Source organism: Phymastichus coffea, unplaced genomic scaffold, assembly GCF_024137745.1.
Source record: "Phymastichus coffea isolate CEN01 unplaced genomic scaffold, Cenicafe_Pcof_1.1 PCOF00050, whole genome shotgun sequence".
Classification (NCBI taxonomy): Eukaryota; Metazoa; Arthropoda; class Insecta; order Hymenoptera; family Eulophidae; genus Phymastichus; species Phymastichus coffea.
This window is the reverse complement of record NW_026706861.1, coordinates 717236-738019: the sequence shown is the minus strand read 5'-3', so window position 1 is coordinate 738019 and position 20784 is coordinate 717236. Positions and strand designations below refer to the sequence as shown.

The following is a 20784-nucleotide window of genomic DNA, read 5'->3' as shown; positions in this document are numbered from 1 at the left end:
CCCTCCACCAATCACACATACTTGCTTTTTCGTCTGAGAGATGCCATAGACATCGATAACTAACAAAAAGAGCAACCAAAATATCCGATTCCTACTGAATGAACAATTCCGTTACAAAAAATTAATTCATACCGATATGTAGATTATTATAGTTATATTAGCTAACACTCACTTTTTTCCAATCATTTTTATATGGATTAATTTCAGCTTTATACTTTATAACAAATTTAAAAATGAATTTTACAAATTAAATTGATTATCTGCATTCAACTTTTTCCAACGACTAATCTGGAATCAGTGGTAAGATCCTTAAATATCGTTGGAGTACTTTATTTAACCATAATAAGAACTCCACTTCAACAATTATATTATTCGATAAGATAAAACATTGTTTAATGAATCAACATAGAAGGTTAAAGAGTTCATAGAATATGATTTATAACAATTTCTTTAAGTATCCTATTCTTTTATATATATTAATATTATTTGATGAGTTTGGAACTAAAAAAATCAATGTTGACGATCCATCAACAAAAAATTTTTTGTAGATTCCACAAAGAAATTATAGAATAAATTATGAGATTTCGCGCATGACAAATCTTCGGGTTTATGTTTTGAAATTAAATGTGGTATAACAAATGCTAATTATTTACAAATAAATAATATTATGCTTTTTTGAAATGGATATTAACTATTCGAATGGATATAGTAGCGTAGAAACGAACAAAAGTAGTTTTAAAAGTTTGTCTAAAAAAATTTTTGTAGATTGCACAAGGAAATTATAGATGAAATTATGAGATTTTATGCATGACAAATCTTCGGAATTATATTTTGAAATTAAATGTCGTAGAACAAATGCTAATTGTTTAATAATAAATAAAGAATATTATGTTTTCTTAAAATGGGTATTAATTATTCGAATAGATTTAGCAGCGTAGAAATGAACAAAAAAAGTTTGAAAAGATTGTCTAAAATAATGATTGTAGGCATTTAGGATTAATCATAATTAATCCTAAGGAATCCTGAGATTTCTTACTGCGATTTTCTTAGATTAATTATTGAATCCTAAGCAAATAATACTCATATTCGAAGATATTGTGACGTCGGGGTCACTCTCAGGTACGCTTGGAGTAAGCGTAAACTCAGGGTTGCTCTGATTTGGCTATCGTGTAACACATAAGCCGGGACGAGCAATATTGTTGCGTTGAGAAAACTGTATGCTAACGCGGAATGTAATAACCAAATGTTATTACGAACACACCAGACTCACGCTTAATGTGTTCTTAAGGGACTTTAATGGAAATTCACCAGACTCACGCTTAATGAATTTCCAAAAGAAAGGCGGATTATTTAAAGAAAGAAAAGGATAGCCAGATTTAAGATTTTACTTACTTTTATTTTATCAAATCACTTGTTATTAAAGTTGCGTTCTCTCTCTGCTCTTTGGCCTCTTTCTCTCTCTATATGCTCTGAATATACTTGGGTGATTTTTCTTCTGTGATGCTTCCTCCGGGACTCACTCACTGGTAAATACTTCTTATTAAGGACTTCCTGGTGCTCACTCCGCACTTACTCTAACTTCCTCTCCAGCCTTGTATAGAGCTTTTTATAAGCCGTGAGTGGTTGGGTGGAAATCCCTTTCCTCAGGCCCATGAAGCGATAACGGCCAAATTTTGTATTGGTGGAAAATTTTCTAATCATATCCAGAATTTCTTTATTGGTCTGTGGGCGTGAATTTTCAGAGAGAGAAAGGGCGGTCCCTTTTTAACTTGGGCCCTTTTTTCCAGAGATGGCTCTCGGAGTGCCACTTTTAAGAGCAAGAGTAACGCTATAGCTTATAATTACTTATACATAATTGTACTAAACTTAATTAATTATGACGATACATAGTGACTATTATAAACATTCAGAAAAATTCAAACCTTTTACGATTTATTATAAAATACATTATTGTTCTATTTATTGGTTATTCGGTGACAAAAAGATGCGCATTATAATGGCTTACAAAATTGATGAAAATCTATTTAATATTACGGATATTTTCTTAAAAATCAGTGGGAAAAAAAAAGATAGATTGCATTTTTTTACGATGTATACGCGATGATCGTAGGCCCCTGTCAACACATGCGTGTGGGACAAAGCAGGATAGAGCGTTGATTGTAAGCTTGAGTACGCAGGCTCGGGCCACTATCAAAGTTTATATTTCGAATGCGTTTTCATCGTGGGAAATCAGGAAGGTTCCCACTCCGTTCGTCATATTTAATAATTAAATAAAAAAAACTAAGTTACGGCTAGCCGTCACAATATCTTAATTCGTTAAGCTAAACAAAAGTAATATATCAAATTTTCAAATTCATAAAAGTATTATTAATAAATATCAGATAGTATGAAAAATTTTTTTCTGTAATTTCTTAAAATCTTCCATAAAGTTGATTTTGAAGAGTAATATATCACACCAACATCTCTTAAACATGTTAAATGGCTTTATCAAATAATAAACCAATTATGAGTTGAAAGTTATAAAAGTCAAATATTTTTTTAACTTTATGAAAGTGACTTTCATATGCGCCAAGCAAATGTCTTGTTTAACATGATCTTCAAGTTGTACGTCTGTCATGAAGAATTCAATAAATTATGCACGTATGATAAGAATAAATGCTGTCGACGCATTGACGGAATGCTTTGTTGAAAAACGAAATGTAAACAAAATGGCTTTTCTGATATTACCATACTACTATCATTTTTAATGAATAAAAAATAAGCAGGTTTGAACAATGGCTCTACAAAAGATTGTAATAGTTTGAAAAAATATTTGGAGTCATTCATACAAGTAGAACCTCAAACAGTGATTGAGTAAACTTTCGACTGCGAAAACAAAATTTTCAGGAGAAATTTTGATGTTAAAAAAGACGCTCAAAAAAATTTGCTGCTTGATAGATCTTAATATAATTTGCCCTCTCCTCCCTCATCTCCCGATTTATAAATGTTTTTAAATAAAACCTATCAACTTTTCAAACAAGGTTTTCACCATGATTGTTGGACATCCAAAAGAAATTTACATTTGGGATTTAGATAATATCTAATCCACAAATACGTTAAGAACAAACATGAAAATATCCTTGAACATAATATTATCTGCATTTTTGTTTTATTAAAAATCGATCTTGAAATTTTCATAAATATCTAACTCAGCATCTCTTCATTAATAATTTTTGAAGAGTGACTATTTCAGGTATTTGCATAATATATATCATTAAGAATAACAAAATCGACGAAGCAGATTTCTATAATGGTACTCCGTCACCATCTTTGCGCGCAAGAAATAGCAGGTGATAGGCTTAGAGTCATTCAAATAAATTAGAGAAATTATGGATTTTATTGGGGTAAGAAATCCTCAAATATAATAATTTTATTATTTCTTTTTTTAAGGGGGTTGTAGTATATCATATGTCTAAAATATAACTAAAATATAACTAATATAATTAATAAAGCACTGTTAACTGTTGATAATAAAAACATAAACGTCAATAAATGTTTATGAATTTTAAATCATAAATACACTTACTACTCATACTACTCAGGTTTTGATATGTTTATTCAGACTGTTCGATTAATTTTCAAGACCGTTACAGCCAGTACAATGTGCATGTCGAACAAGTGTAAATATTTAGCCTATGCAAGACAACTCAGTGGAAAGGGAAATCACAAATTCTAAAATTTTTATTGGTCATTTTCAGTTATTTGTATAATTCTGAAATTAAGTTATGTTAACTTAAAGTTTTGGTTTGCTAAGCGGAAAAAGGAGTGCAGCAAAATTTGTAAGCGTAGTTAAGAAATTCGATTTGTAATCATATCACCTATTTATTTTTTTTCATCATAAAACATGTAACGGATCACTGTAATCCATTTTCTCTAATTTATTGATGTAATTAAGTATTGATTAGAACAACGGATAAAATGACTCTCGTATGTTCGCTCCGCAAGACCTCTCACCTCAGCCTACGACACTCATTCCGGATAGAAATATAAAATTCTTTGAGAAAAAAACACAATTACATATTTACAGATTTTTAGGCCTCTGATTTAAAATAATATTTATTTTAGAAACAAAGTCACAACATCGGATAATTTAGTATCTGTGTTTAATCTTAGGAGTGGCACGTATTACTAGGCCTGTAAAGTTCAACATTTCCGTCATCTCGAATGATGAGTTCATTTTCTTTGAAGTGCATCGGATTATTTTTAAAATCATCAAAGAAAATTTCCACTGCTTTTTTTGTTGGCTTAGATGAAGGTTCGATGCCAGCGGCTATTGCGAGATCATCATAATAATCGAGAACTTCTATTGCCATGTAATGTGCCTTGGTTACGGGAGTTCCTGGTGGTAGCTGCGATTCCTTCAGCATTACCTTGCGTGTTGGCAGTTTAACTGTACCCCGTAGTATGGAGAGAAAGTACTGCGCCTAGATATCATTTTATATCTTTTTACTTTATTTTCTCATGCGTTAGATGTTGTTAACACGTCAATTTGAGATTATATAATCGATATTCAAAAGTAATGTGAAATTGTTAACGCACATTATATTGGATAAAAATAAAGTAGTTTAATAAACAATTTATAATTATAATCAATAAAAATTATGTTAAAAATAATTACCTGAACATATGAAACAAAAAAGGGGAAGCTAGGGTATGGTAATCCAGTAAATACCATTGTTGGGTTGTTAATGTTTACAAAATGTTTGTAGAGCGGATGAACATATTTGCCTTTTGTCACGGTAATACCAGAACTGTCGGTTATAAATGGAAAATCGTACAAGTATCCAGTACACATGAGAAAAGCATCGGCCTTTATTCGCGAACTATCACTGAGAATAAGATCACTGCCGTCAGCTGCTACGACACCTGGTATTTGTATTAAGTTTTTAGGTAGCTCGACTGTTAACCTGAAATTATAGAATATTTTCTTGTGGCCAAGAGAACCTACATTTTTTCAGATTAAAACAGAAGCGTTGGGACACGTATAACATACTCACTTTTTGTGTCGATGACTGAGATAAACTGTTTTGGCATATTTCGATATTCCAATTCCAATGTCGATGCCCGACTCTGAAGCGCCTAAGATTACTAACGTTTTGTTGGAAAATTCTTCAGGTCTACGATAAGTGTGACTATGCAATGTACGCCCAGGGAAAGTATCAAGTCCTGGGATGATCGGCACATTGGGTTTGGTGAAATGTCTGGAAATTATTGTTGATCAAGAACAGTATATAGCAGTATTACGAACATTACTTTTACTGACCCATTGCAAACCATCAGAGCGTCGCAAGTGTAAACTTCAATTTCATTCAGATTCAAGTTTCGCGTCCGAATGCGCCAACTATTGTCATGTCGCTGGCTCACCCTTTCTACGAGGATATTAAACTAAAAAATAATGAATATGCAAATTCATGTGCAGCAATTCCTTCAATCTTCAGAAAAATATTTTACCTTAATATATTGACGAAGATTAAAGTGTTCAGTAAAGTTTGTCAAGTATTCCAAGACAGTCTCGTGTTTGACGTAGCTCCGATTTTCTCCATGAAATTCTTTGTAATCTGGGAAGGTCATGAGTACTTTTGGACTGTTCGTTCTACAGCGCAATAAGTTTAAACGACTTGTAAGATTTATGAAGTGTGTATTTAGCTAATGAAATCAAATGAAACAATACCTCAAATTTTTGTAAATACTGGTATGCACAGGTAAGCCATGCTCATCGACATCAGTGCTATCTGTATATCTCCATTGTCCGCCTATGTCACTAGCCTTTTCAAATACAATAGGTTCGACGTTGCTAAGATTTGTCGCCAATTGTTTCACTGAAACCAGGCCAGACATCCCAGCGCCAATTATGCATACTCGCTGTTTTGTTAGCTGTTTTTTTCCGTAGACAATAGTGACTAGTAAAAGTAACATCAAGTATATCTGATTCCTGCCGAATGAACGATTCCATTTAATCACTAATATACTTGCGTAAAATTGTTCTACACTATGATTAGTACATTATATAAATGATATTAGTTCATACTCACTTCGCATTAATCATTTTATATCAGTTATTTTCACTTTTGTACTTTATAACGAAGTCTATAAATCGCTATTAAATTCAATTCAATTCTTACGCGCATAAATTTTTAACAACTAATGAGAAACCATCTGTAAGTTCCTTAAAAAACTTTCGGGTACTTTATTTTATCCATAAAATAACACTACTTCAACTGTTAAGTAGCTTGTAAGTGTATATACGCTCATACGGATGGCACTGCGCCTGTGTTATTTGTGCTTGGTGCCTTGCACGACACCGAACTTCCTCACCATTCCTCAAGCTGCTCGTACTGAGTAGCTTTTAAAATAAACGTGTTTTGTGCCTGCAATCTTCATCTTTTATTATCACATGTCATGTACCATGCTTTCAATAATTATGTTACTCGATAAGATAAAACGTTTGATCAGTTTGCAATATCCTCATTAAAAAAAAGTTCAATGATTATAATCCAATGACAGAAGATTTTTGTAGATTAAACAAGGAAAATGTTGAATAAATCAGAATTTATCATGTATGAAAAATCTTTGTAATTATGTACTCTTTAAAAAATTTTTTGTCAAAGTAAACTATTGCACGAATTCTTTTTTCGTAGTATCCCTTCTTTCATTTCATAATTGAAAAAATATTCTATTATTTGATAGTCAAGAACATTACATTTAATTACGTTTATTACATTTTTTTAACTATTTCTAAACTATTGAAAGTAGTGAAATCTATCCAAAAATTACAAGGATGCTATTCTATTTTCGATAATTTACATAAATTAAATAAGTATATATTAATATATATTAATAGCACAATCTTCAGCAAATCAAATAGCCAGTTGTTATTTATGAGTCAAAAACTAATAATTTATATCTGGTTTTACTAACTTTCATTCTTGTTGGGTCTATTATATGTAATTAAAATAATAAGATTTACAAAAGTTTTTTTTTATTATCCCCACATATGCATATCATTATTTTATACGTCAATTCTTTGGGGTCATCCTATAATTAATTTTTATTCACTTAAGCGAGCGGAGCAACTACTTACTTTTGAAATAATCATTATTTTGAAAATAAAATCATAATTTTATATAATTATTCGTAATGAATCTTATAATCGTGATGTTATTGTGACTAATACGTTCAACACCACTATACTTGTTTTTTCAACTCAAGAGAAGAAGAGAGAGGGAAGAGAGAGAGAGAGTATGACATAGGTTCCGACAATTAATAAAAAGGACAGCCAAAATATTCGAATCCCGTCGAATGAACAATTTAATTTAATCATCAATTTCCTTACCTAAAAATAGTTAATACTGATTTACGATTATTATTATGTTAATTAATGTTTACTTCATATTAATCATTTCATATTAGTTCTCTTCATTTTCATATTTTATAATGAAGCTTAAAAATAATTTAAAAATAAAATACAATGTTTACAATGAAATTATTTCAACGACTAATAATAAATCAGCTGTGAGGTGCTTAAAAAGCTTTTAAGTAATTTATTTTATCATAACAAAGTTTTAATTTCAACAATTATATTATTTTATAAAATAAAGCATTGTTTAATAAATAAATATAGATGGCTGAAGCATTCACATCAAGATAGCATATCATTTATAACGATATATTTATATATCCGATCCTTTTACGTAAACAAATAATTCATAAATTTGAGTTTTCCCCTTTAAAATGCAAAACTGACGATGCATCGTCGAAACGTTTTTATAGATTGCACGGTTAAATAAATAAATAGTGTTTATACGTAACTTTCTTCAGTTAAAATCACTGAAAGTAATGTCAATATTTAAAATAGACAAGAGTATCAATAATGAGTATTAGGCATTAGGAATAATACAATTATACAATTTTTTACGAAATTTTCCACAAAGTTAATTTTATACTTCTGAAATAGTTATATCGAATAACAAACCTATGAATTAGAAGTTTTGAAAATTAAATATCTTGATAACTGTTAATTTGTAATGTTTGCCAAGGTGATCATATGCCTAATATATAATTGTGAGATTGATTTTATTGGTAATTATTGTGCCGAGAAAGGTTTGAGAAGGAATAAATGCTACAAAGAAATGTATGTTGTTTAAACACGATATTTAGCGAAAGCATTTAATTAATTTTATTTGTGACAAATATATCTTAGTAAAAGCAGATAAAGTGGTTTGAAATTTTGATCTGGGAAATGAAATCTCGGAGGCTGCAGAACTCACCGGAAACCGTACCACTTGGTGGCCACGAGAGAGGAGAGAATCTCTCGACGCTCCGCTCGGTCAGCGTGAAAATTTGGTAACGTCGTTATCCCGCTGAAACAGGCAAGTCGGTCTTTCTTCGTTAAGATGCTTTCAGTAGGAGTGGAATGCCGATACATTCGAGGAGAGTTTGTCCGGTAACGGGCAAAAAAACACCCGCTGTGGCGGAGTGCTGGGTCCCTTTGTCTCAATAATTACTCATCTTTTTCAACCGCCAGCGGACAGACTTTTTCTTTATTTTGTGCTTTACTCGGATGTCCCGCTGTCGTTAAAACAGCTTTTCTCGGCGCTTTCGTGAAGAAAGCAGGATTTGCCTGTTTCAACGGCAAAACAGCGTAGTCAAATTTTTACACTCGTGCGGAGCGTGAAGAGATTTTCTCTACTCTCTGCTGGTCGTCGCTAGGGCGTCGTATTTCACTCAGTAAAATTTGACGTTACATTTTTAAAGTTATATAACACAATATTTTATCTGCAAGTCTGATCTTTATCGGAACCGATTGTCAAATTACTTGTATATCTGAATGTTATTCTAATTATATTATTAAAATCATTAGGAACTGAACAATGTTATATTACACCTTAAAATTTAATTGTTTAGACACAATTGAATGTAAAAAGAGTAACTTGTTTAAGTGATGTGATATGTATAAAGAATAATTTATTGACAGTAAAAGCACCATTGTTAATAATTAGTAAAGCTACCCCAGGTTAAAAAAAATGATTTAAATTAGTGCAGTAGGTACCAAATTATGTTAAATTTTTCCGACCGTCTTGATTTGAAAGCACGCTTTCTGTTTTTTCGAGCGCGCAAGACAATTTTCCCCATAAAAATCCACTAAAAATCTGATCGTATTATAAAAGAAGTGCCACACTAATTTATAATGACGAATATATATGTTTAGTTTCGTATACAATTATTTTTAGCAATGTGGAAATTGTAGGTGTGAGCGCACGTAAAAATGAAAAAGTTAACTTAATTCTCAGACCTAGTTTGAGCAATTAAATTTCAATAGCACATTAAATTGGCAAAATCAAGTGCTATCGTACGTATAAAAAGCAAAAAATTGACAATTGCTGAAAGTCAAATTTTTCATTACATTTCACAGTTACGTGGTTGAAATATTAAATAGATTGTGTTAGACTAAGCACAAACACAAAGTTTGAGTAGGATAATCTTAAAATAATTAAAAAAACCAGCCGGTGTCTGAACGCGCAGAAAAGTAGTAAGAGAAACAAACTACAAACTACAGCACGAAAGAATAACTTTGTAGACTTATCTTTATTTCAATCGAAATAATAATATTTTTAAATATTATTAAAATTTCATATTGTACATGTAGATACAACAACAGAAAAATAAAATTGATCAAATAATGATGAAAAAGAACAAATTAGAAAAGAAATAGTGTGAGAATTGCCGAAACATCGTTTCGCCTTCAAAGATGCAAAATAACAAAATCAAAATACCAGATGATTCAGTATCCATAGTCGATCTTTGTCGTAGCGTTGCTAGGTCTGATAAGCGCAACGTGGCCGTCACCTCGAATAATGAGTTCATTTTCCTTGAAGTGCAGCACATCTTTGTTTTTATCATCGACGTAAATCAACGCTGCTCTTTTCAATGAATCAGATAGAGGCTCAATGTCAGCGGCTTTTGCGAGATCATCGTAGTAATCGAGCACTTCCTCTTCCATGAAATGTGCTTTGGTTGCGGGAGTTCCTGGTGGAAGCTGCGACTCTTTTAACATTTCCGCGCGAGCTGGCAGTTTCGCTTTCCCGCGGAGTAAGGACACGAAGTACTGCGTCTGATATGGCATTTAAACAATATACTAACAATTTTTGCTGTTTAAATTTTCGAAAGACTTTCGCAATCATCGAAGTCTTCTAAAATGATTACATCAATTATAAATGAAATATGTAAATTTACCTGAATGTAAGGTACTAGAAAAGGAAAACCGGGATGCGGTAATCCGACAAACACCATTGTTGGATGATTTATATTTATGAAATGTTTGTAGAGCGGATGAACATATTTGCCTTTTGTTACAGTAATGCCAGTGCTTTCGTCCAGGAATGGATAGTCGTACAAGTAGCCAGTACAAATAATAAAAGCATCAGCTTTTATCCGCGAACCTTCGTTAAGAATAAGATCAGTGCCGTTTACTGCTACAACACCTGGTATTTGGATCATGTTTTCAGGTAGCTCACTCGTTATCCTAATATCATGAAATAAAATAGTTATATAATAAAATGAAAATAAACTGCTTATTTTCTATATAAATATTTGCATGATAACATATTTTAAATATTCACCTGCTATGTCGGTGGCTAAGGTAAACTGTTTTGGCAAAATTTGATAACTCAATGCCAATGTCAATGCCCGAGTACGAAGCCCCTAAGATCACTATCGTTTTATTTGTAAATTCTTCTGGTTTGCGATACAAATGACTGTGTAAAGTACGTCCAGTGAAATTGCTAAGCCCAGGAATGATAGGCGAGTAGGGTCTGGTAAAGTGTCTGAAAAATGTATTGATTAGTTAAATACACAACAGTGTTATGAAGATGTTTCGACTGACCCATTGCAAACCACAACAGCGTCGCAAGTGTAGTCCTCGCTTTTATCGAGATTTAAGTCTTGCGTTTCAACACGCCATTTTTTATCATCCGTGTAACTTACTTTTTTCACAAAAGTATCAAACTATAAAATATAAATGATGATATAAATGATGATATAAATGATGATAATAGTACAGAGAATCTGTGATGTTGCAAATAATGTTTCACCTTAATATATTGTCGGAGATTGAAATGTGCAGTATAATTTTTTAAGTATTCCAAAACAGTTTCATGTTTTACATAACTGCGATTTTCTCCGTGGAATTCTTGATAATCCGGAAAGGACATTAGTACCTTAGGGCCGTTGGCTCTACAACACAAAAGCCGTTATTTTAAGCAACTTTAATTAGACAGTAAATAACTGCATATTTATCAAATACCAGTTCATAACAATTATACGCTAAGAGCACAAAATGAGTCAATACCGCAAATTTTTGTACACACTGCTATGCACTGGTAAACCATGTTCATCTACATCAGTACTATCCGTATATTTCCATTGACCACCTATGTCACTGGCTTGTTCAAATACAATAGTTTCTATATTGTTCAGATTTCTTGATAATTGTTTCACTGAAATTAAGCCGGATACTCCACCGCCAATTATGCATACTTTTTTTTTTAATTGAGCTTTCCCGTAGACACCAACGATTAATAATAAGAGTAACTGGACTTTCGGATTCCTGTAAATTGTAAAATTACATTTACTTACGTCACATTATTCAGAAATGTATAAATTAAGATGTAACGATCGGGCACTCACATGTGACTAATCATGATTGAATTCATTATTTTCATATGTTAACATGTATAATTTGAAACAACTATAAATAAATCGAAGCTCCTTCGACGAAAGCATGCGCTCAAGTACTTTCAACGACTAAGCGGGAACCCGCAGTAGGGAGTTTAAATATCTTCGGAGTAATTCTTTTTATCAACATCACGACCTACTTTAACGATTAATTTATTCGATCAGGTAAAACATTGCTAGATGAGCGCGTCATTGTTTCCGCTTACTGTAAGGATCTCAATGCCAACCATCTCTTGGCGTAAAATATTTATAGATTGTTCGCGGAAAATAAACGGTAGATTCTTATTTCATTAATATTTGAAAAATCAACGTGATTGTTTATAGAAATAAGATTTCATTTTTGGTACAGGGTTATCTTTAAATTCTTCAGTGCGCCGTTTTTCAATTTTGAAATTTCATTGACTTTTTGAACACATTTATACTGTAATTTTCAAATTTTATTTGATCTGCATTTTATGCCGTCATTACAATATGTATCTCAAGAAATTGTAAAATTTATAATAAAATGACTAGATATTCCACAAATATATTCTTGATAAACATTTCAATTTAACAGTTGTTAACAGCAGTCAAGTTAAAATTGTTCTTGGATATCGTGGAAGATGGCGACTTACATTTTGCCAAAAAATTACACAAAAGCAGAGATACCAGATTAGTATCAACGCTTGTTAACTACGGTGATCCCAGCAATTATACGAAGAGATTACAAATACTTTGTGTGATTTAGAAGCTCAATGTTCCTTGATAATCCGATTACTGTTGAGAAGTTGTTGAAATTTGATTTATCAGTCGAGCAACAAATCTGTGAAAATGAACCGATGTTTCTTTTGGTCCTTTTACGAGCTATAAACAATAAACAAGTTGATGTGGTAAGAGCGCAAAATTGATTCTTTCAGTTTTATTTTACGCCACGAGAGGTCCACGTCTGTTCTCAATGGTCTAAATGTATTTTTTGATTGATCGCAGCGCCAGAATAATAAATATAGATATTAAATCTTATTTTTCGCATAATTATATTTTTAAATTGATTGTAAAAAAATATATATCATTATAAAATTAAAAAAAACTAAGTTTCTTTTTTAAAATCATTCATTGCTTTTATCAAGGATATTAAATTTTAGATACAAGGGCAATAATAACTGTCTGTTGATGATTTTGAATTCCAAATAAAATTCATTGCACGGAGAAGTTTAATATTATTCAATTGTATCATTGCTCTGGAATGGTATAATTGTTATTGCGAATTTACTGTTATCATTTCGTGCAGTTTAAATGCAGCTATATTACTCTGTGCAGCTGCAATCCTGAGTATACAGAGCCACACGATTCAACAAAGTAGTAGTAGTACTCTGTAATCTACTCTTGTAGTCCTCGTGATTCTTGTATATGTCTTATAAGTATAGAATACTTTTATACTTTCCAGAGAATACAATCTCTGTCAATAGTTCGGTTTAGGCGACAAAGATAGAGGTAGACGTTGAGCGCTGAGCGCCTACTTTCGTTAGTCGTTAAGCTGGCAGCAGCGACGCCGTAGTCCAGTAAACAAACTGGATACTAATAGCTTATTATAACACAGATATCTAGGTATGTAAAATTTTTTCTTATTTGCAATAGCTATATGCAGGGTGATTCAGAAGGATTGTAGTGCTTGAAAATTAGTTGTAGAAAAAAATTTTCGGTTGGTGTTTTCCGATAGGTATATTTTCCGAGAAAATAAAATTTGAAAATGATATAAATTGAATTTCTAATACTAACATTTTCACTAGAAACCATACATACCCGATCATTTGCTACTACACAATAGTATATATCTCGTGACGATATCTCAGCCGATCAGATTACGAATAAAATGTCTCGCGTTGGCATTCATCATTTTTTTCTAAGGGGATTCTCATAAAAATATTATGTAACGTTTATATCCACATTTTCACGACAATTGTTATCATGAAGAATTAGCGCAATGTCATTTGAAAACGAAGCTGAGACTTCTGCAAAGGATGAGTGCGGGCGGATTCCGATAGATTTGAATATGTTTTCAAACAAGTCCCGGGCCAAAGAGTTCCTCGATCGGACTTTAGACATTTTTCCGTCACGAGAGAAAAGAAAAGTTTTCAAGAAAGACGTATCCTCGGAAAGTTTTTTACATCTTTTTGTTGCTGCCTATGCCGACGACGACGAAGCCATCGTAAGACTACTTCAAAGTGGTGCACAAGTCGACGTTTCCTGGCCCATAGACTCGGGCTCGAATTTATCCTCCAAACTGCAAGGATTGACGCCATTACACCTGGCCATCGACTCGGATTCCGAGAAAGCCGTGCGTGCCTTAATCGAAGGCGGCGCCAATATTTTTATAGAGAATCCCAATCGCGAGCATGACAGCCCTTTACAAAGGATGTTTAGAAAACGTATGTTTCCCGAATACTTTGTGGATAAAATGAGGCTTTCCGGAACGTCGCTAACTGCACTCGATTCCAGCGGATTGACTCAATTGCACATGGCCTGTAGCATTTGTCACCTCGAATGGGCAAAAGAGCTATTGGAAATGGGAGCCAATGTGAACGCTGTTATGTTACAATCCACGAATAAAGATGACAAGACTTACTCGGAAGCAACACCGTTAATCGTCGTCTTTCAATCCGTTGCGCGGAGAGACACTCCTGCGAATTTGATGGGATTGCTGCAACTCTTAATTCAACAAGGTGCCGATGTTACTATTGCTCACAATGGGATCACTCCATTACATTTGGCTTACCGGCGATTTCGATCAGAATATCACCAACTATTGGATAGCAACAGTCAGCGCTTTAGAAGATTTAATGATGATTATTGGTATTCTAGCAATCTAAGTAACGATTTAATCGAAGATGCACGTAAGTACTTGTATATGTATATTTCACGACTATACACACCATTTTAAACTTGACAGTTTATCATGACGTTATATTATATATCATTTCAGGATATGGTACTGATTTTCACGTTGGTTCAACAGCATTACTTTTCTGTAAAATCGCTGATTTGCTATTGACAAGTCAATCATCTTACAACTTCAACGCTGCGGATCCGGATGGTTTCTCGCATTTTCATTATGCATGCTTGAGAAACAACGTAGATATTGTATACCAATTTTTAGATAACGGCGTTGATGTAAATCAAAAGACATCTATTTTTATTATAAATGATGCCGGTTTCTCACCGCTCCACTTTGCTTTCATTTACCGCGCTGAAGAAGTAATTAACATACTGCTTGAAAACGGAGCTAATGCCAACGACGGGGATGCCTACGGCAATACACCACTCCACATTGCTATTATTCACAACTTCCTCAATTTTATGTTGTTTGACAAGTTGATAAGGTATGTAAAAGATGTTCTGATTTTTTACTGCTTTGACTTTTATATAAATATAAATATTTAAAAAAAACAACAAAAAATATAAACACAAAAAACTTTTATAATCGGCTTAAACAATTTAGTGTGCATTTGATCTAGGATCTTTAATTCCATATTGCGTAAAACTTTAATTTCAATTATATTACATTTTGTCAGTAATAGAAAATTAGCCATTCGCATTCAATACTGAGCGAGTAAATGTTAACAAACAACAAGAATATTTCCAAAATAGCTACTTTGAAAAATAAACTTTTACAGAAAGGGTGCAAATATCAATGCCAAAAACATAGCACGTGAAACGCCGATGGATTGTTTTGTGAAAAATAAAAATGTAACTATAGAAAGGCTTAAATATTTTATTGATAAAGGAGCTATAATTGATGCCTCAGACGGAGAATTGATTACGAAAATATTCGACACTGTACTAAAAAATGTCATATTTAAGGACGTCATGCCAGCATGTCAAATACTACTGCAGACTTATTACGCAGAAGATGATATCCGAACGAAATTCAATATTATACATAGCCTTGTAGCTGTTAAGCGTGAGGATTATTCGTTGGATTTTTATTTGATTGCTATCAGTGATTTTTTAGAGGTGGGCTATGAACTTGATTGGCAAGACGCATATGGTAATTAAAAAGTTAATTTCTAAAATAAGGTTAATCATTTATTTATAACGTATGAAATTGCAATTTTTAAATATTGTTGTGCACGATTCCTATGTTCATATAAATTAACCAGGGAGTAATTTCTGTCGCAACTAATTTTATTAATCTTCAAATAGTATCGGTATTTAAAAAAAAGTTGGTTACAATGATTTCCGTAGACAAAAGATGAGAATATTAGGGAAAACATTTAAGTAACAAGTTGATATTTGTTAGAGTTAACACATTATTTTTTGAATTAGTTTATATAGCCACATGTTAGGGATCGTCGCGCGCGCTATAAATATATATGATGCCCGGTGTGTCAGTTGGGTATTAAATATTATTGTATTTAAAATGTTATTTTATTAGGCGCGTGCTTTTTGTAATTTCAAACCATGTAGATAAAAAAATGATGCATTTACTAGATTTTATGATTAAGTCATGTTAATGTTCTTTTTACATTTTAGGTCAAACTGCCCTTCATAGAGCTTGCTCTGAATGTGTCGATGCAGCGGTTGAAGCTCTGCTAATGCTTGGAGCTGATATCAATGTTATTGACAAAAAAGGGCAGCCAGTATTCACTTTAAAAATGGCCTGTACGAGTAAAAAAGACTGCCAGAATGTCGTCGCGATTCTCTTAAGACATGCTTGGAAAATGAAACAAATTCCACTCAATGTCTTAAATCCCATTATACAATTAAAACAATATAGGCGCCTCAGTAGAAGCTTTGTACGTGATTGTAACCACGAATTGATAATAATAAAATACTCGACAATTGGTCACGTAGTGCCGGTAAGAAATATGTTGTCAGATTATGGAGCCGAGTATTTAGCGATGCCAGTTGCACATCGCAAACTAATAGACAATTATTTAATCGATATTCATTATTTACGTAATGAATTTCCGATATTCTGTGGTATACTAATGATGCAGTACAGAAGAGCTCGTGATCGAGCTAGATTGATTAAATTGGCAAAACACGTCATCACCTCAGAGTGTAAAATCAGCCTACCAGATTTTTGTCTAGAAACTATTTTCAAATATTTCAAATATAATGATTTAAAAATCTTAACTGATCCTGACAATTCTAATAGACTTGATAAACTTCTAACATCGTCAGATGATTCGGAAAACGTGCGCTCCAATGACGTATATAGACGTTTAACATCTATGCTCACTGGAAATAACGAAGACTTTGACAATGACTACAATGAAGATGAAGTAGAAGATTTGAGCAATTACGACGATGAAGATGACTGGAATAGTGAATACATCCGCGACAAAGATGGATGGATCAGTGATTCCGATGATGACGATGACGACGAACATATTATTAATGTCGACAAATGACAGTAGAATTTTGTAATATTAAACAAATAAACACTGGTAAAGGATAAATATAAGATTTGTAAATAAGCTTTCTTTTGTGAACTATTTCTTTGATTAGTTTTTTGATTATTATCCTTGCGCCGTAACATAATACTCCTGAAACTTGAGAAAGAATTGTTTAGCAATTAATAAATGGATATATAGGCAATCAAATATATTATTTCAAGTTTCTTATTTAAATTGTTAATATTTTTGTTATTATTGTAACTTCAAGAATTACGTCCATTCACATATAGACCCATCTCCCTCACCTCATTTTTTTGAAATGGTACAGAAGGAAAACAGTTTTATACGCATCATCACTGGACTTACTTAATACCTTAATTAATGCAGCTGTCACTTATTTTTATGTTTATAACAAAAACAAATTGCTAGCATGTATCATAATGAAACTGATATTTAGAAGGCATCGTTGGATTTTTCATTTTTTGTAAGAAAATGGCCGTACAGATTAATCTGAAGGTGATAATGATATTCCAATAGATTTTTTGGCCATTTTTGTCATATTCCTGTTTAATTTGTATAACAAAGTAAAATAAAGACATATGTCAGTTTCATAATTTATTTATTTCTATAGAAACAAAATTCTGCCTAATATTTTTTAATATATTGTAACGAGTCGATTTGAACCTCGCGCCTTTTCACATTTGTGTGTGTGCGTGTGTAGATTCGTTGCGGATCACTGCGCATGAGCGAGAGTTAAATAAAATTAACGAACATCATAGCTCGCTCGCTTTTGTTCGAACTGCCGTCCCGCCAGCGTGACTGCATATCGTCGCGCTTGCTGCCGTCTCCGAAGCGGGATGCAAGGCAAGGTCAACGCCGAAATTGCCACCCCTGTGATCTAACGAGACTGGAAATCATCGCCACGGAACAAATCATCAATGACTGACATCGGTGGTTATGTATCTAGTTTCGTCGAGGCTTTTGAATTCGTTGATCTCAAGGAATCCTCAACATTCACTACGTCATAGAATTTGTTAGTGATACAATAAATAACAACGGTATTACGAATACCAGCGGACTTTGTTGACAAACGTAAGCATTAATCGAATTGAGCTCAATTACATTGTATTAATTATTCTAACGAATTATGATAGTAAATCTATCATAAATTTACCATCATCACTCTACGCCAAAGAAAAAGAATTAAATTTATTGGCAATTGAAATGCGGATACGTAAATATGTGTGAATAGTGTGTGAATGCAGATATGATAATGTGTGAATATTGTATGAATGTAGTTGTGATCACGTATGAATGTATTTAGTTTTAAGAAGTTTTAACTATTGAAAATAATGTATTGTGGCCAAAAGAAATACTGTGTTTATTATTTCAATAATCTTTCCTTCTCGTCGTGTGATTCGGGAGCTTAAGGAATTCATGTTCTACTGACTGTGAAAAGCCATTTTATTTACAAGTTGTCTTTTTTAACCTATATAAATTTTACATTGGCGCCCGACCACGCGGTAACCTAACTCCTAAATTAAAAAATGCATGGCTAATTCCAATGAGTCCTCGACTTACGTGACGAGATCAGGAAGAACATCACACAAAATCGTTACTAATTTGTTTGGTACGAGTACGAGGTCACGAAACAACAACATGAATGTCATTCCTGACGATCCGAGAAATGAGGCGAGACGTCATCAGGCGGATCTAGAGAGGCAAGAAGCTGAAATACGGCGACTCACTCAACAATTGAATGAGCAAACGAATAATGGCAACAAACTTCAGGAAGAATTACAACAATCAAGAGAACAACTACGCCAAGTTCAAGAAAGTGTTCAACCTCAACAAAATAATATCCAGGTAGAGTCGGTTGCCGTACAGCGAAATTTCGTAAATGACTTTCTATCATTGATCGGAAACGTACAAGTAAATCAAATTGATATAACGGTCCCGTCATTTTCTGATGAAAATAGTGCAAATCCTCTGGAATTTTTAGATGAAGTGGAGAGATATTTCCGTTTAAAACAAATTCAATGTGAGAGAAAGCTACACGTGGTTACTATGTTACTTAAAAATAAAGTTAGAGCATGGATGGAATTACAAAATCCATTTGAGAATTATGATCAATTTAAAGTTGCCTTCATGGAAAATTTTTACACAGTAGAAGTACAAGTTAAAACTAAGAATCGGTGGTTGCAAGGGAAATTTAGCCCTCAAAATCATGAGAACTTACAATCATTTTATTATTCTCAGTTGAGAAAAGCAAATTTTATTAGACCAACTATGTCAATTTACGAAAAAAATTATTCAATTATTCAACAGTTACCTAAATCAGCAAAACTTGCGTTGGCTTCAATAGATTGTAACCAGAGTGATTTGATTGTTAAAACTTTAACAAATTTAGATCTTCTATTCGCAGAAAATAAAAGAAATTTTGAAAATAAATACAATTCACATAGTAATCATAACAATACACAAGCTCAAATCGGGCAAATAAATACTTATACTAATAGAGGTCGAGGTAGATTTAATAGAGTACGAAATAATTATAATCCCCAACGATATCATAACAGTAGACGTTATTCAAATAATAAACCTTCTCAAAATTTTAGTCAAAACAAATTTCAATTGCCTGATTTAACGATTCCACCTCCAAACATAAATAATAGGTCTCATTCAAATGGTACAATTATTGATGATAGCCAACAAAACAATTCAAACTTTAATAATTTAAACTGAAAAATGACGCATTGAATTATGGCTCATCAGTGCGTCAATATTATGACGTAATTAGAGATTTATCTCATGACGTAATAAATAGTGAGAGTCACACACAGTCAGAAATAAATAAAATACCTTCATCCCCCAGAGTTTTACTTGAAGTTGACAAATATAAGGTGTGGAGTCTTGTGGATAGTGGTAGTCAAATAACAGCAATATCAGAAAACTTTTATAACAAAATAAAAAATACAATACGCATATTAGAATTACCAGTAGCAAACGTAATAGTATCAACAGCTATAGGAAAAAAATCTACAACAGTTAAAAGACAAGTAGCATTAGATTTAAAAATTAATACAAAAATATTGTCGTTTTATTTCTTAGTGGTGCCCTTTTTGTCGACAGATATAATTCTGGGAAATGATTTCAACTTGAAATTTGGTATGATCATAGATTATTGGAAGACTCAATTGAGATTGAAAGATGAAGTGATCCCTACTCATTTGGTTTTGTTTGAGAGAGGAGATTTAGAAAGATTAATAATAAGAAATAAAGAAAAAGTAACTTGTATTCATATAATTAAAAATGAAAATATTAAAATTGATAATATATGCGAAACGCAAAATAATGAACTGAATGATTATCAGGATTTAAGAACCGTTGAGAGAAATAAAAATAATGGTATAAATATGAACAATTGTGAAATTAATCAAAATCCAACGGAAAATATTATTAGGAAAAATAATATAGAATATATTGACAATTTGTCTGATGTTTACGATGATCTTATGGATCTAGATATTGAGTTATTAGATACTTATAATAATTGTGTTAATATTAATCGCATATATATGAATAACATGAATACAAGAGTAATGCATAAAGAAAAAGAAAATGAAAAAAGTCT

The 20784-nt window shown here is 32.4% G+C and overlaps 3 protein-coding genes across 3 annotated transcripts; 1 reads left to right on the top strand and 2 right to left on the bottom strand.

The window, feature by feature from the left end:
* Positions 1-4148: 4148 nt before the first annotated feature.
* On the bottom strand, positions 4149-6085 carry LOC131665418 (uncharacterized). The gene is made up of 7 exons (XM_058937295.1): positions 6072-6085; positions 5711-5971; positions 5491-5656; positions 5303-5424; positions 5037-5240; positions 4658-4946; positions 4149-4463 (listed from the first exon to the last, which is right to left on the bottom strand). The coding sequence occupies exons 1-7, from the start codon at positions 6083-6085 to the stop codon at positions 4149-4151; spliced, it is 1371 nt and encodes a 456-aa protein (XP_058793278.1).
* Positions 6086-8272: 2187 nt separating this feature from the next.
* LOC131665417 (senecionine N-oxygenase-like) lies at positions 8273-11738 on the bottom strand. Its single transcript, XM_058937294.1, has 8 exons — positions 11725-11738; positions 11387-11644; positions 11130-11271; positions 10922-11043; positions 10659-10862; positions 10273-10561; positions 9813-10150; positions 8273-8399 (listed from the first exon to the last, which is right to left on the bottom strand). The coding sequence occupies exons 1-7, from the start codon at positions 11736-11738 to the stop codon at positions 9821-9823; spliced, it is 1359 nt and encodes a 452-aa protein (XP_058793277.1). The 3' UTR covers positions 8273-8399; positions 9813-9820.
* A 1478-nt stretch (positions 11739-13216) lies between these two features.
* On the top strand, positions 13217-17635 carry LOC131665320 (ankyrin-1-like). The gene is made up of 5 exons (XM_058937144.1): positions 13217-13356; positions 13723-14642; positions 14732-15128; positions 15423-15796; positions 16282-17635. Exons 2-5 carry the CDS (start codon positions 13733-13735, stop codon positions 17163-17165), a joined length of 2565 nt encoding a protein of 854 aa, XP_058793127.1. The 5' UTR covers positions 13217-13356; positions 13723-13732; the 3' UTR covers positions 17166-17635.
* Positions 17636-20784: the final 3149 nt, after the last annotated feature.

Excerpts from the sequence above, each read along its gene's own strand:
- LOC131665418 (XM_058937295.1), bottom strand. Across the intron at positions 5,657-5,710 it reads AGTATTTACAAAAATTTGAG|TCGTTTAAACTTATTGCGCT; the intron begins GTATTGTTTCAT and ends AAATCTTACAAG. Across the intron at positions 4,464-4,657 it reads TTTTTGTTTCATATGTTCAG|GCGCAGTACTTTCTCTCCAT; the intron begins GTAATTATTTTT and ends AATGATATCTAG.
- LOC131665417 (XM_058937294.1), bottom strand. Across the intron at positions 11,272-11,386 it reads AGTGTGTACAAAAATTTGCG|AGCCAACGGCCCTAAGGTAC; the intron begins GTATTGACTCAT and ends TTTGTGTTGTAG. Across the intron at positions 10,863-10,921 it reads GCTGTTGTGGTTTGCAATGG|ACACTTTACCAGACCCTACT; the intron begins GTCAGTCGAAAC and ends TACATTTTTCAG.
- LOC131665320 (XM_058937144.1), top strand. The coding sequence starts at position 13,733 with ATGTCATTTGAAAACGAAGCTGAGACTTCTGCAAAGGATGAGTGCGGG. Across the intron at positions 15,129-15,422 it reads TTGTTTGACAAGTTGATAAG|AAAGGGTGCAAATATCAATG; the intron begins GTATGTAAAAGA and ends AAACTTTTACAG. Across the intron at positions 15,797-16,281 it reads TGATTGGCAAGACGCATATG|GTCAAACTGCCCTTCATAGA; the intron begins GTAATTAAAAAG and ends TTTACATTTTAG.